The sequence below is a fragment of the Pimephales promelas genome, chromosome 1, assembly GCF_988280905.1.
Source record: "Pimephales promelas chromosome 1, fPimPro1.hap1.1, whole genome shotgun sequence".
NCBI lineage: Eukaryota > Metazoa > Chordata > Actinopteri > Cypriniformes > Leuciscidae > Pimephales > Pimephales promelas.
Window position 1 is genome coordinate 22,270,540 of NC_142769.1, and position 17,105 is coordinate 22,287,644.

General features: G+C 35.4%; 1 protein-coding gene across 1 annotated transcript; it reads left to right on the plus strand.

Annotated features, from left to right (window-relative positions):
* The first annotated feature begins 6,177 nt into the window (after positions 1–6,177).
* On the plus strand, positions 6,178–7,252 carry hypk (huntingtin interacting protein K). Its single transcript, XM_039654318.2, has 4 exons — positions 6,178–6,376; positions 6,727–6,782; positions 6,894–6,945; positions 7,038–7,252. The coding sequence occupies exons 1-4, from the start codon at positions 6,215–6,217 to the stop codon at positions 7,131–7,133; spliced, it is 366 nt and encodes a 121-aa protein (XP_039510252.1). The 5' UTR covers positions 6,178–6,214; the 3' UTR covers positions 7,134–7,252.
* Positions 7,253–17,105: the final 9,853 nt, after the last annotated feature.

A 17,105-nucleotide genomic window follows, 5' to 3' on the forward strand; every position in this document is an offset into this window, starting at 1 on the left:
TAAAGTTCCCTCAAAGTTATGAATTAACAAATTTTCTTCCAGTAATGTTAATACAATGATTGTTTATAGTTATCTGGTCTAATGTTCTCAAAGGGTTAGTAAAAATGTTATTTGGTCGGTACCAATAGCCCCGTGGGCACAGCACGCCCACATATAGCGCAGTTGCTTCGGGCGTCCCGAGGTCCCTGGACCTTTCACGATTCTGTCCCCCTCTCTCTTTCCAACTTCGCTTCTTGTCAACTAACTGTCCTATCATAATAAATGGCAAAAAAATCTAAAAATATTTAAAGATTTATAAAACATTTTAGGTTTTTCTTTGACATCTTGGCCTCAAACATACAACACAAACATACAACTCAAAAAGCGCAAACATACAACTCGCTGAAAAACAGTGTTTGAGTTTAGTGTTGTGAAAGTACTTCTCTCAGAACAGACTATTGTACTGTACTGGTACTGTACTATTCCAGTCTAGAGAGAACATTTCAAAGTATTGACAGTTCCACAGGGTCATGTGGCCGAAACATTGTCTGGGACAATTTCATTATGTAACAATGTTCATGGCATGCAGCTATCAGAGTGACAGCACATTACTGCACGGGCATTATATTAATCTCTCTTAAGAAAAAGAAAATATCTATGAAATATGAGAGAATCAGATATTACTTTTTGTAACTAACATTCTGCTTTATAAATCAGTGTTATTTGTTCTGTAAATAGGAGCATAACAACACATGTGTTACTAGGAACTGACAGTTTAATTTAGCAGCTTTAATCCTTAGTCAGCTAAATGACACAGCCATGAACTTTTCTAAACCAATTAGAGTCTTTTAAAGTATACAGTGTATTCAATGAAGCTGTAATCTGTCCCTCAGAGTGAAACACCCAGAATGACTGGAGGTCTTTTCACTCCATAATTGGGGGCCTTGTGTGAGAGAAGGACACTAGCACACTGTTCGAACAAAAGCCCAACGTACAATACAAATCACTCAGCAAGCTCCATGAGAAACATCTGATCTATGTTATTTAATGGGCTTTAGAAGAAATGATGGAAAACAATCATCCACAAATACACACATTAGGTGTTGTTCTACTTTGATAGAACCTTTCCAGAACATTAGAATGTTTGGAGGGTTAATGTCACACTCACCTAAAGGATTATTAGGAACACCATACTAATTCATAGATGCCACCTACGTCACTAGAAATAGAACACGCCATATTAACGACCAATCTCACCTAGTATGGCCGCCCAAACTGCCCATTTGAGTGAGAGAGAAAGACAGAGATACATGGATAAAATTGATCCTTATTTGTTACACCCAGTTTTCTTTTGTCCTGTATTATTTGCCCCAGATTTGCTTCAATTTGCCTTCCATGATATATATATATTTATCTTGTGCATAACCCCTCCCCATACAGTGCGGATGGCTTGAAGGCTTTCAAAAGTACAGATGCATTGCAATATGCTGTGACTGGATGGGTAAACGATGTAAAATTGCGGCACCTGGCCACCAAGGATTTATATTTAATCATGGGAAATATTGGTAATAATAATGATAATGAAAAAAATAAAAAATCAAATGTAGGGTTTTGGTGGTATAGTTTGCTCTGACTAGGTAGTGAGTTGTTGGCTAGCTAAGTGGCTAACAGCTGGTAGCTTGCCAGCATTAATCTGGATTAGGCCTGCCGAGATAGTAAATAAATCAATTAATCGCAGTTTCAGTTCTGAAACTTACAGGAAATTCTTATAATAATGACCTCTTAGATGCAAAAAGCTCAAGGAAAATTAGATTTTTCAGTTCATCACCCCTTTAATTATGCTCAATTGGCACTAAGGGGCCTAAATTGTGCCCAGAAAACATCCCCCACACCATTACACCACCACCACCAGCCTGCACAGTGGTAACACGCATGATGGATCCATGTTCTCATTCTGTTTACGCCAAATTCTACCATCTGAATGTCTCAACAGAAGTCGAGGCTCATCAGACCAGGCAACATTTTTCCAGTCTTCAACTGTCCAATTTTGGTGAGCTCTTGCAAATTATAGCCTCTTTTTCCTATTTGTAGTGGAGATGAGTGGTACCCGGTGGGGTCTTCTGCTGTTGTAGCCCATCCGCCTCAAGGTTGTGCGTGTTGTGGCTTCACAAATGCTTTGCTGCATACCTCGGTTGTAACAAGTGGTTATTTCAGTTAAAGTTGTTCTTCAGCTTGAATCACTCGGCCCATTCTCCTCTGACCTCTAGCATCAACAAGGCATTTTCGGCCACAGGACTGCCGCATACTGGATGTTTTTCCCTTTTCACACCATTCTTTGTAAACCCTAGAAATGGTTGTGTGTGAAAATCCCAGTAACTGAGCAGATTGTGCAATACAACCATGCCACGCTCAAAATCACCTTTCTTTCCCATTCTGACATTCAGTTTGGAGTTCGGGAGATTGTCTTGACCAGGACCACACCACTAAATGCATTGAAGAAACTGCCATGTGATTGGTTGATTAGATAATTGCATTAATGAGAAATTGAACAGGTGTTCATAATAACGCTTTAGGTGAGTCTATAGCCTACCTTTACTTTGTGTTTCATGTTTCATCATATTCATATCTGTTTCAAAAACTTTTTTCTTGGTTATGCGAATGTTGGAGGAACACAAACATTCCATTTTATAATTTTGGGAATGTTACTTCTTAATGGTCTAACATTGTGAAACTAAAAATTTTAGACAAACATCCAACACTACATTTTTACAGAAAAAAACGTTCCATTAATGATGCATGAATAATGTTTTTGTGCTTACATTACCGGTCAGATATTATTACAGAGAACTATATTACAGCTCAGATAACTCTGAACAAACGTTCTATTAACATTATTGGAGGAACATTTGTTCATAACCTTGCCAGAATGTTAGCCAAAGTTCTGAGAGAGTTCCATGTTTTCAGGGTTAATCACTATTATGCCTTTACTTTGTGTTTCATGTTTTAGCACATCTGAAAAACATCGTCTGATGGAACAGAAGTGATCCAGCAAAAATTCATAATAATAAACAACAAATAATATACAGAATGAATGTGTGGGGGAAAAAAAACCCATAAAGCATTATTGTTTGTGGGTAAGTCGAAAGTGGCTCAGGTAATTATTAATTTCAAATTTTGTCATCATAGACACTGTAACAGAGTGAACACTTTCTAAAAAACATGTCCTCTGTTCACTAATTTGACAGCCACAGCTCAATCTGATCCACACTGAAGTGTGCTGCCCTACTAAATGATAAAATCAAGCTAGATTTTAGGTCAATCTCTAAATGCTAAAGCTCACACAGTGCTACTACCATCACATGCAGGAAAGCTTACTTGTGCCCAGCAACAGCGACAACGCATCACTTCCCACACTTGATCCGGCTATCAGCGGAAATCTCCAAGTCCAGTGGCTGTCAGAGATCAATCGTACAGTAGAATAAATAGACTGGTAATGATGGGGAAAGGCTTCCTATGAAACCTTTGTAACATTCCTCAAAGATTGCAAACATAACAGTGAATCGCAGAAGAGAAGAGTAGGTGTGCTCTGAAAAGGGATCCTTTTTGTTAAGCTGATTATGAGTTGAGGAGGTGAAAAACCCAGGTGGATGAGAAAGGCTCGTAGTAACAGTGTTGCTTTAAGTATTTGTCACTGGTAAACCTATTAAGGGACAAAAATAGTGTGGTGAAAGCTTTGGGACATAAACAACATTCGTCTGTTTTTAAGCGAGGCTGTTTATTTGTGTGCATGGTTTTATGTCAGAACTGAAGTCTGAATGCTTACAATTTGGGAACTAATATTGCCTACTATTTTATGGCACCTCATACCCATAATCATCTTCAGCCTTGCGAGTGACTGTAATAATAATAATAAAAAAATCAGTATAATTTTTATCAGAGAAAAGAAAAACTGTAAATTTTCTCACTCTAAAAAAGCTCAACATTGTGCCTACTAGTCAAAGGTTGAATTTTTCTCATGAAACGTTTAATATAAATGAAATCCTAAAGCTTAAAATCTGCACAAAACGGAAGATGCAAGTCTTTTTGTCTCTATTGTAACATATCCCAAACAAGAAAGGATTTTGTTTCCCCCACCGGGAATGGATTGGATTGTTGGATCAGAATTGATTGGATTTATGGACCGTATTCACAGCAGCACCATGTTTGATTTTTTTTTCAGGAATGAAAGCGAGGCTGTGGGTTGTACTGTTATTTAAAGTGTTTCTGAATTGTTGTACAAAATTTCATAAGTTATCTAGGAGCTTATGAATCTTTTTACAGCAGATGACATTGAAAACACGGCAAGTCTCCCTCATAGCCTCACTTTCATACCTATGGCGCTGCTCTGAATAAGGTCTATTGCTCATGTGAGTGACATGGTTGTCCCGCCCTCGCGCCCATAAACATATCACCAGAGAAGACTGCAAGTGGGAGGGGAAGTTTTTTTATTAAAAGGGTGGTTGATTATGATTTCACTTTTCTAACTTTAGTCCGTTTCAAAAGTTCAAAGCAAAGGAAGATATTTTATTTTACAGAAATCGCTTTTTAAGGACTACAACAAACAGATCACTAACCCAAAAATTTACACAAACCTTACCCCCGGAACAAGATTTATAGATTATCAAGACAGAATATAATCAATGACCAGACTATAACTACACATAAGCTACTGTACATAAATTCATCAACTAACCATTCAGAAATGTTGTCTACATGTTGTCTTGAGTCTCTCCATCTTTTGTTTGAACCATAAACTGTAAAAAGGTTTGAACATAAAAGTTTTGAAATTTTCAGTGCGTGTGTGAGGTAATCGGAGCTGCTAAAACACAAGCTCTTGAAGCTCTGCCCTCTGTGCCAGCAGCTCATTTCCATTTAAAGGGACAGACACAAAAACCATGTTCTGCTCACCCTCAAAAAGTGAAAACTTTAACATGTTATATAAAAATGTCTGTGGGGTATTGTGAGCTAAAACTTCACAGAGATTTACAGTTATAGAGAGTATTTCTATATTTCTACTTTGTTATTATAATTATTATATTACACAAACACACAGTTTTAGAGAGTATTTCTATTTTGTTATTATAATTATTATATTACACAAACACACAGTATAGGCTTTGATTGCTCTGACCAATTGAGTGGATGAGACCAACACATTGGTCTGCTTCCTTCCTGCTCATGATCAACCCTTTTCACACTGTATTTAGTCTCTAATAAAGCAACCTTTTTTAAACAGTCTTAATCGGTACAACTCACCTCTTTTCATTTCTTACAAGCTCCAGCATCCTTTTTAATAATGCATTCCAGATGAACCAATGAGATCATGGTTGCTTTACACTTTTTAAATTCAAATTGAAGACTTTTTAAGACCCGAAAAATTAATACTGTACATTAGGGGTGTGCAATATTGACAAATAAATAAATAAATAAATAAATAAATAAATAAATAAATAAATAAATAAATAAATAAATAAATAAATAAATAAATAAATAAATAAATATTATATTGTGATATTTCCAAGGTTTTGTTGAGTGTTTAAGTACTGGTGTTGACAGCTGACTCACAAAGATTTTCATATTATTCATATTCTATGCGCTGGTCAGTTTACAGCGTTGACAGAAATTAACATTTTTACTAAGGGCCAATATTTGCCACCTTAAATTTATTTACAGGGGCATTTGTATCTATATAAGGGCATTTTTTGTATTAGATGCATGCAGATGAATTCATAATAAGATGAAGATTCAAGATTGCAAGATTCGATAAAACGGAAATTTTGATTTCAGTGACTTTAAAAGATTGAGGGAAAAGCAGCCAACAAGAGTCCAGCATAGGCTACTTGAGGACTTTCATATTGTAAAAAACAAAAAAACAAAAACAAACTAAGAAATTGTTTCGCTGTTGATTTTAAAAAAGATTTCTCCTATCTTGTTAATAAACTAGCCTAATGTAGAGATTTGCAGTTATAAGAGTATCTCTATATTTTTACTTTGTTATTATAATTATAATATTACACAAACACACAATTATTTCAACTTTGTTATTATAATTATTATATTACACAAACACACAGGTTTAGAGAGTATTTCAACTTTGTTATTATAATTATTACACACACACGCACACGTGTTACATGAATCTCAGTCCGGGTGGTTTCATAACTGTTTTGTGTTCCGGCTGCGTGTAGAAGCAAACATGGCGGCCGAGGGAGATGTGGATTTGGACCTGGAAGCTGATGAGAACTGCACGGGAAAACCAACAGAAAAGCCCCGAAAACATGATAGTGGAGCTGCTGATTTGGAAAGGGTTACCGACTATGCGGAGGAAAAAGAAATATCCAGCTCGAATTTGGAAACGGTGAGTTGACAAAAGTAAGTTATCAGCAGCGAATGAAGATAACCTGGCTAGCTGAATAACCATGTGCGGCATGAGTGGACAGTAGATTTCTCTATTATTAACACCCATATCATTATGGTGCATCCTCTGTAATCACAAAATCATGATAAAGTTTTAATATTGTCATTTTCAGCAGTTACTGCTGCTCTACCGGCATAGTTAGTGTGCTACCAAGTGAGACTACCCTTTTAAAATGATCATTAAAGCATTCATGTGTTCCTTAAAATAGATGCTCAGTAATCTTAAGTAATATGAAGAATAAAAGAGTTATGTTATGTATTTTAATGCTTATTTGACTTGCGTTTTTAAAGGCCATGTCCGTGATTGGAGACAGAAGATCCAGAGAGCAAAAGGCGAAACAGGAAAGGTGGGAAATTTTGATCACTCATCATCTTGTTTCAACAATAAAATAAATATTTTAGCAACAAAAGTTAATAAATGACCGCCACAACAATACTCCTTTCTATCACTTCCACAGAGAAAAAGAACTGGCCAAGGTAACAATAAAGAAGGAAGATGTGGAGCTCATTGTAAGTATACAGAAGTGTCTTACTATGCGAGATTCACAAACCTGTTTATTTTAACATGGAAATGAAGAAACATGATAATGTCATCCTGACAGATGGGAGAGATGGAGATTCCCAGATCAGTGGCAGAGCGCAGTCTGAGAGAACACATGGGAAATGTGGTGGAGGCTTTGATTGCTCTGACCAATTGAGTGGATGAGACAGCTTTGAGATGTATGGACACATTGGACTGCTTCCTTCCTGCTCATGATCAACCCTTTTCACACTGTATTTAGTCTCTAATAAAGCAACCTTTTTTAACAGTCTTAAACAGTACAACTCGCCTCTTTTCATTTCATAGAAGCTCCAGCCTCCTTTTTAATAATGCATTCCAGATGAACCAATGAGATCATGGTTGCTTTACACTTTTTAAAGTCACATTTAAGGCTTTAAGACCTGAAGAAAAAAAAAAAAAAAAGTTTTGTACTGGTGTTGATGACAGCCGATTCACAAAGATATTCATATTATCCATATTCTATGCACTGGTCAGTTTACAGCAGTGACAGAAATTAACATTTTTATTAAGGGCCAATATTTGCCACCTTAAATTTATTTCCAGGGGCATTTTTATCTATATAAGTGCATTTTTTGTATGTATTAAATGCATGCATCACCTTTTAAGTCAAATTCTAACATTCAGATTAAATTATATTAGAACAATAACAGTATAGGGTTACCAGTCAATTTAAATAATTATCAACAAATTCCATGTTTGCAATGCATCAGAAGTGACATTAATATGTACACACTACACGGCATTAACAATTGTATAATGCTATGATTTTTTTTTTATATTCAATATTTAAAAATGAAATTATTTCTAATTTTAACTTTTCAATTTAAGGGTATTTTAATTATGAAACTAAAATCGCCAGTAAGTGGCATCAAGTCACTATTGGAGTCGATTTGTTCAAACGGCTGGTTCATTCGGGAAAGAATCAAGGGCCATTGCATTATTCATAGATATCATATAGAGACTAGAAACCCTATTGGCCGCTGGAAAACGAGAAATCCGGCCGCCATCTTGAACCGGTCGTATTCCTAGTTTCGTTGCGTGGCAGCAGATAAGATGCCAGAGCACTGTGGAGCATTTTCCTGTTCTAATCGCCGGACCACCAAAAATAGGGCTTTTTACAAGTAAGTCTTATCATTACCGTACTATTGGTTGTATTTTGTGAATAGAATATTACCAGATAATCGAGAAGGAGCAAGGATATTTTGCTATTACTGAAATCGTTGTGAAATGCTGTTTACTGCATCAGCCGGTGTTCACCCGGCATGGAGAGGTGGGGTAACTGTTAAAGTAATAATTACAAAAGCTTCTAGGTTGTCAGATAAGCATTCAACTGCCCTGTTGTATACATAGTTCCCACAGGCGAATTAATGTCACGTGACCTCCCCGGAGACGCCATCTTTGAGGGCAAAACCGCTGTTTACCATAGGCGTTTACAAAGTTTTATCAGAGAATGTCGTTTTACAAACAAATATTTATTTCTGTTTATATTGTTATGCAAATCATGAAGACAGAGAGAGCTACAATGCAAAAATTTCATTCATAAATGGTGTGGATCCGTATGCAGTAACGAAGGAAGCACTGAGCACTGATTATGCAACTTTGCCTCAGATACAGTATTTTCATGTGTACCATTATCTGGTATTGGTGAGGAGTTTTTACACATGTAAGCAATTCTGAGCCTGGAAAACACTGGAGGTGTACGATCAGATTGACGTGGGGTTGGTTTGGTGACGTTTGCTTAAGTGCAATCGATGGAAAAGTAACTTAGTCATCATAGCGAAGTAGCATGATGCTAATCTGTCTATTAAAAAGCCATAGCCTGCACAAGTTAATTCCCATGTTCCCCTTAAAACAGTCACCGGTGCTTTCTGTAATATGCATGTACTTGCGGGCGTCATGGTTCGGTGCATGAATATAAAAATAAATAACTTGCGTGCAATTTAATTAATGTAATGCGGAACTACATTATACGCGGGATCTTTAGGGACATAATCTGAGATTGCAATGCTGGAATGTGAGATCAAACAGTGGAAACAATGTTGTTTTGTATGTTTTTAATACCTCGTCATTTGGACATTATTCAAACTGCAATGTGTAAACTTATATTTGTTTACACTAGCAATAAAACACAACATTGTGCTTTTGTCAAACAAATTCTTGCGTGTTTTGAGTGAGTTTCTTTCCTGTTTATGCTCGCCAGCCATAATCTCCGTCGTTGTTCGGACAAAAGCTTCATCCATACGGAGTCTAATGACGGGTATAGTGTAAAATCCCGATTTAACTGAACCTCCGGCACGATTTTATCATCCATTGACCCAGCAGGAGATGACCATTTTCACTTAATAGCACGAAACTCATTTCACTTCGTTCAAGTCGTATTGCTTCTTCTAATGTTTTGCCCTCAGCAATGGCACCGGATCGGCAAATGCCCGTATGTTGTGACGTCATGTGGGAAATTGTGTTTGCGCACATCAGGAAGCAACGTATCACAAAAAGAACATAAAGTGTCAATGTCAGGAAACATTTTTTTCAAATAAAGCTTCACAGGATAAAAAAGATGAAGTAATTTGTAAGACACCTCCTTAACCTTATTGGTTATTAAATATTTAGAAGACAAAGAATCTATTTCCCATCTCTTCTGGGAATGCACATATACAAGTCTGTTCTGGAAGGATTTCTGTATCTTTGTTCGCTCATTTTCATTACCGAGTTTTTCTTTGTCATACAAAGATGTTCTACTTGGTCTGCACAACTTTGGGAAAGATGTAAAGGACCAATATTTTTTGATAAACCTTTTTATTTTCCTTGCAAAATTTTTTTTACACAAATGTAAATTTCAAGGTGCTAAGCCCTACTTTTTTATTTTTTGTAAAGAACTTAAATCCTACCTAGAAACTCTCAGTACATCCAGCAACTCCAAAGCTCTTAAAACTTTCTCATTGTGTCAGTTACATGTTACTCTCCTGGCTTTATAACATGTAATTGTATTCTCAATTGTATTTACCCCATGGCATTGATTCTGTATGTTCATTGAAATGCAAAATAAATATTAAAAAAAAAAAAAAAAAAAAAAATCAGGAAGCAAAGTAATGGGCTATATGCACGCATAAGTTCCGCATTTGACGTAAGGATGCTCGTCCATTTCCGGTTGTGTAGATTAAAGCGGAGGAAAACCGGAGAAAACGGGATTATGGCAGAGTCTTCAATATTTACTGTCCTCCCGTCTTTGAAACGAAACGTACATACGTTTAGATGTAATTTTATATATAGTTATGTTTATTTAATATAATTTTTAAAAGAAGCATAAACACAACGAGGGGTATCTGTTTTATCTGTTTTTGTGACTAACGTTTCATTAGTATAACCATGGAGTATAAAATTCAATATAAACTCTCGGTATTGCATTGGACTCTATGATCGGCGGAAGTTATCGAGCATCCTTAATCCTTCACCGGAAATAACGCCGTGCATAGAGCCCGATGCGCAAATTGAGTTACCTCTCCAACTTTTAGTTTTATTGATAACCTATATCTTACCACATGCGATTTGGCTATTGATATTACAGAAGTCCTGTGGTAAAATTACATTAATTACATTACTCCATCTACCCTTGTAAAGTTAATCCGAATATGGCTTTAGTCTCGACATTTTCCCCTCCTACATCCACATACAATAAAATAAGGTATAGCCTTAATGTTGTCCGAATTTAATTTTTGTGTGTGTGTGTGTGTGTGAGAGAGAGAGAGAGAGAGAGAGAGAGAGAGAGAGAGAGAGAGAGAGTGAGAGAGACAGCGAGAAAGAGAGTGTGTGTCTGTTCGTGTGTATGTATGTGTATGTGCGTGTGTCAATCATAAACTGTTTCTTCAACTTATTAAAATATCTTACTTTACTGCTAGTATCTGTTTCTACTTCTTTATTATATTTATAGTGTGTGATTTATAAAATACACTATATCCTTCATCACATATATTGTGTCTGGTCACTTTATATCTTATATCAGAATATTATATTACTGTTAACCTACAATGGATATTAAAATACGCTGAACCATGTGTCCTGTATCATAGCTACATGAATGACCTTTGCAGCAAAAAAAAAAAAAAAAAAAAAAAAAAACGCGTGAAAATCAGTTCAGTATTCAGTGAGATATGATTAATTTAATGCGCTGACAGCTCATTTCACCTGCCATTCAGAATACACTGAGCGGAGCGGATGACCGGTTTAAGATGGCGGCTCCAATTCTCGTCCGTGCCTATGATGTCTATGGCATTATTGATTAAACTGATTTGTTCAAAACGCGAATTCATTCAAAAAACAAACAAAAAAGACATCGCTGTTATTTGCAAGGTTCTGCTACGGTTTCATTTTGAATTTTTTTGTCGACGAATAAAGGAACAAACAATATTGAGTCTAAAATGTAACAATTTTAACTTATTGGTCATTTAACTGTAGTACAATAATTAAAAATCACATTTGCAATTGTGCTGGGGACAACGGCACTCTTGCTCGTGATATTGTAATACATAATACGAAATAAATAACACAAAAATTAATTCGGAGACTTACCTACAACTGCACACAATCACACAGTGAAAGCACGAAGGGGGAGGGAGGAGCAAGATGGCGGAGTGAGCAGTTGTAAAAGTTGCGGGGTCTGACAGAAAAAGTGATTTTGACACCTGGAGCAGTTAATTTAAATCAACAGTCAACCCTGAAATCATTGTGAGGTAAACATCATTCTTAAGTAAATATTGTGAGACACTTTTCTGAAAGGAAGCACTAAATAATACACTCGGAAAAGATGGCTAATATCCAGGACCAAGCTAACCTCAATGAGCATGACTATAGTATGGACGGGATCCGTGAGGCATGTTTTGACGAATTTGTTGAAGAAGAGGTGCAGATGGCAAAACCTCAGAGCGACCACACTCCGTTAAAGAGTCCAAACCCAAAGAAACTGAAGAGGAGAGATGAATCCAAAGAAGTGAGCATGGAAAGCATATACGATGCTATTCACAATCTGTCACAAAGATTTGAGGAAAGACTGGATGCGTTCGAAAGAAAGTTTGAAAGCTTTGACCAGCGCATCCAAAATAATGAAAAAGAGGTGACAGAAAATAAAAAGGAAATAATTCAACTCAAAGTGCAAGCGGATAGGCTGACAAAAGAGAATAAGGAGCTGAAGGAAAGATGCCGGGAAATCGAGCGATACGGAAGACGATGGAATCTCAAATTGATTGGGTTACCGGAGAAGGACAACGAGGATACAAGAGAAAGGGTGGTCGGTATTCTCACAAGAGTGATTCCGATGTCGGTGGAAAAAATACGAGACAATGTTGATACTGTCCATCGTTTGGGAAAGAAAGACGATCCCGCCTTCAACATGAGACCGCGACCGATCATCATGCAGTTTGGCATGCGGACGACGAGGGACGAGATCTGGAGGAGGTCGAGAGAGGCCAGAGTCTGTAATGAGCTGCACATCCAATTCAGACAGGACTGGTCAAAAGAAGATCGTGAAGCCCGGGCAAAGCTGTATCCGATGGTACAGGAGGCCAGACGCAACGGGAAGAAAGCTTACTTGAAGGAAGGTTATGCTATTATTGACGGAAAAAGAGTGGAGGCACCTTTCACAGGTTGAGTATAGTGTCATCACATTGATTCAGAAAGTTTGACGACTAAGGGGACTGTTACTGTTAATGTCAAAATTTAATTCTGTGACGGATTGTTCATTCCTGCTTTAACTTCTTTTTTTTTAAAGCGTACTTAAGAGCGTGTATTTTGTTTCATTCGTATGTCTATTGTTTTTAGTTCTTTAAATGTTCGAGGTTTAAAGAATAACATTAAGCGTAAGGCCTTTTTTTTATTTTGTAAGGATGTCAAAGCCAACCTTATTTTGTTACAAGAGACACATTCTAACAAGGACGATGAAAAATTCTGGAAGCAACAATGGGGAGACAATATTTTGTATTCACATGGAACTTCTCATTCTGCAGGAGTGATGATTTTATTTTTTAGGTTTATAGGGAAAATTATTGATTATAAAAGTGATGAAGCAGGTCACTGGCTAATGGTTGTGGTGGAGGTATTTGATTTTAAAATGATTTTGATTAATGTTTATGGGTACAATAACAGGTCTCTCAATAGGAATATGATGTTAAAGTTAACTCAAGCTATCAGAGAATGGAGTGCAAATTATGGCACGGATAGCATAATAATAGGAGGTGATTTTAACATAGCACCTAACTCCTGGCTTGACAGAAAACCTCCCAAGGGGTTACAACCAGAATATAATGATTTGTTGAACAATTTTTGTTTATCCAATAACTTGGTAGATTACTGGAGAATGACACATCCTAAAACAATGCAATTTACATGGATCAGCCCAGCAGACGCTAACTTATGCTCAAGGTTAGATTATTGGCTTGTGTCTCCAAATATTACTATTCTTGGACCAAAATGTGATATTCAATCATCTCCTCTCACAGACCATTGTCTTATTGGGTTGTCACTCTCAATAGTCAAACAAAAACAAAAATCAAACAATATTTGGAAATTTAACAATACCTTGTTGCTGAATAAAGAATTCTGTAGTCAGATCAGAATAATATGTCAAGAAATTAATGACATGGATTCGTCAGATATAAGTAAATGGGAGTGGTTTAAATTTCAAGTAAAGCAACAAGCTATTGAAACTGGAAAGAAAATAGCTGACAACCGTAAATGTAAACAAAAGGAAATTGTTGAAAAGATAAGTTTATTATGTGGAAAACCTAACTTAACTGTAGAAGAGACACAAGAGGTACACACGCTCCAGAACCAATTAGATGTTATATACATAGAGAAGGCAAAAGGTGCCTTTGTGAGATCAAAAGCCAAATGGATTGAGCAGGGTGAAAAAAATTCATCATATTTTTATAGCCTTGAAAAACGGAGACAGACAAAAAATTGTATAACAAAACTGAACCAAAATGGAAATATCATTCAAGACACAAATAAAATAACAGAGGAAGTATGTCAGTTCTATGGCAACTTATATAAGAAAAAATTTCAGAGAGATGATTGTGATGCCTTTATGAAAAGTGTAAGTGAAAATGTAACTAGACTAACAGAGGAAGACAATTTTTTTTTAGAAAGAGATATAACCCTAACAGAAATCGAAACAGCTTTAAAACAAATGAAAAACGGTAAATCACCGGGCATTGATGGTTTATCTATAGAATTTTTTAAGACTTTTTGGTCAGATATTAAAAATCTATTATTTAACGCGTACCTCGATTGCATAAAAAATGGCCAGTTATCCCCAACAATGAAAACTGGTTTGATAACATTGTTGCCCAAACCAAATAAAGACTTATTATTATTAGATAATTGGAGACCTATAACTTTACTTTGTAATGATTATAAATTATTAGCTTTGGTATATGCTAACAGAGTAAAAAATGTCTTGAACAAGGTAGTAGACGAATTTCAGTCAGCTTTCATTAAAGGTAGATATATTCATAATAATGTGAGACTGATTTTGGACATGATAGATTACCAGAGCCTTATTAACACTGATAGCCTAATATTGTTTATTGATTTTTTCAAGGCATTTGATTCTATCGAACATGACTTTTTACTGGAATCGCTTCAACTTTTTGGTTTTGGTGAAAAATTTTGTAAGGTAATCAGAATGTTTTATGACCAAATATACAGTTATATTTCACTTCAATCAGGCATCACTCCAAGAATTAATGTCTCTTGTGGAATAAGACAAGGGTGCCCAATTTCACCAAAATTATTCATTCTCTGTACACAGCTTTTGGCTTATTTTGTAATAAATAATAAAGACCTTGAAGGGATAAAAGTTTGTGACACTGAATTGAAAATGAGCCAATTTGCTGACGATACAGTGATATTTCTAAAGGACAAATCAATTCTTCAGAAGGCTTTAAATGTGATTTCTGTTTTTTCCAGAGCATCAGGCCTTTGCCTTAATCTAAAGAAATGTGAAATATTACCTTTATATAATTGCACTGAGGAAACCTTGGAGATGATTCCAGTTAAGAATGATGTGAAATACTTGGGCATTCATCTATCTAAAAACTTGGCATTAAGAGAAACCAAAAATATCACAGAAAAATTTGAAGAAATAAAAAGAAACTTAAATCATTGGTTAACAAGAGACTTAACCATTTTAGGACGTAACCTATTGTCAAAATCAGAAGGGGTTTCTAAATTAATTTATCCAAGCTATTCTCTTTATATTAGTTCACAAAACATAAGAAAAGCAAACACTATAATATACCAATTCATCTGGCGTAATAAAACGCACTACATCAAAAAATCACAACTTGTAAAGGACTATAATAAAGGAGGGTTAAAAACAATTGATTTTGAATCTATGGTTGGAGTTTTTAGAGTTAACTGGGTTAAAGCCTTTCTAGATAAACCTGATTCTCTATGGTATCATATTCCCAAACATATTTTTGATAAAGTGGGAGGCTTGGATTTCCTTTTAAAGTGTGACTTCGAGATATCCAAATTGCCAATAAAACTGTCCGATTATCATAAACAAGTTCTTTATTACTGGAAGATGGTATTTACTCATAATTTTACACCACATGGTTCCACTTTGTGGAATAACAGAGTGATAACAATTAGTAGGAAAACACTTTTTTTCAGAAATTGGTTTGAAAAGGGAATCATCTTCATCACTGATATATTAGATGAACAAGGAAATTTTCTTAGTTTTACGGATTTTAAAACAAAATTTGATATACAAAGTTTAGTAAGGGATTATAACAAGATATGTAAAGCAATACCAATAGCCTTATTAAATATGATACGAAATTATTTACATTATTCCAAAGGTCAAGTAAATTTGCCTAAATTGCAATTAAACCAAATTCCCATAAACAGCAAAAAATGTAACAATAATTGTATTAGCAAAATACTAAAATGTAGACTATTTCATGATTTTGACCAAAATATAAAAATAAGGCACTATGATGACAAAATAACAAATAAATACATCAAGTTCATGAAATGGCCTATACCTCCTAAAATTAAAGAAATGCAATTCAAAATTATAAATGGATATTATCCAGCAGCAGCAATGCTGAAAAAGAGATTTGGTTTTGAAGTGGAGCCATGTGTGTTCTGCTCCCAGGAAGATGAAACTATTGAACATTTATTCTTCTCTTGTCCAGTGATAAGAGGATTCTGGCAAGATGTCATGAATTGGCTAGAAATAAAAATGGAGAGAATTTTACAATTGAAGTTAGAGCAAATTCTGTTTGGTAACGAAAACCTTCCGAAGGAACTCTTTAGAATTTACAATATTATAACAATTATGGGTAAATACCATATTCATAAATGCAAATGGCAAAATAAAAATCCATCCATAATAGTGTTTAAAATTGAACTGAGGGAATACTTTGTTTCTTTGAAACTTCTGAAAGACTCCAGTGACAAAATTTATTCTCTATGTGAAGATGTCTCAAAATATTTGTCATTATAATTTGTAAAGCTTCCATGTAACTTTATTTTATGATTATATGAAGACTGAGGATAATATATTTGTGAATAACTTTGACGTGCCTTATGGACTGAAATGCCTTTGCTTAATTGATTTAATTTATTTGTTTTTTATTTTGTTTATTGAATTTTGTTCAATGTAACTGTTTATGTTATGCATATGAGTCTCCCAACGAGAGATTTTGTAAATTGCTTTTTTTTTGTAAATAAGTGTGTTCAATAAAAAAAAAAAAAAAAAAAAAAAAAAAAAAAAACACAGTGAAAGCACAAGTGACAAATTCGGCTCGCCTCACAGTGACTCGAACATCGTTAAAACAATCATTACAATATCATCACAGACAATACATATTGCAAACCCCCCAGCACATGAGCTCACAACTCAACTGACATTTCCCCTTCTCTCCTCCTGTTGCGTAGACAGTGCTGTAAATGAGGCGAATTGTCACGTGAACAAGATGCACGCCAAGTAAAAAAAACAAAAAACAAAAAACATTCAGATATGACGAAGTCAAAGTGTCATCCGAAATTTAAGTCCTCTCAAAAGTAAAAATAATACTTTGTATGACCTTAAATATTTCAAATCTGA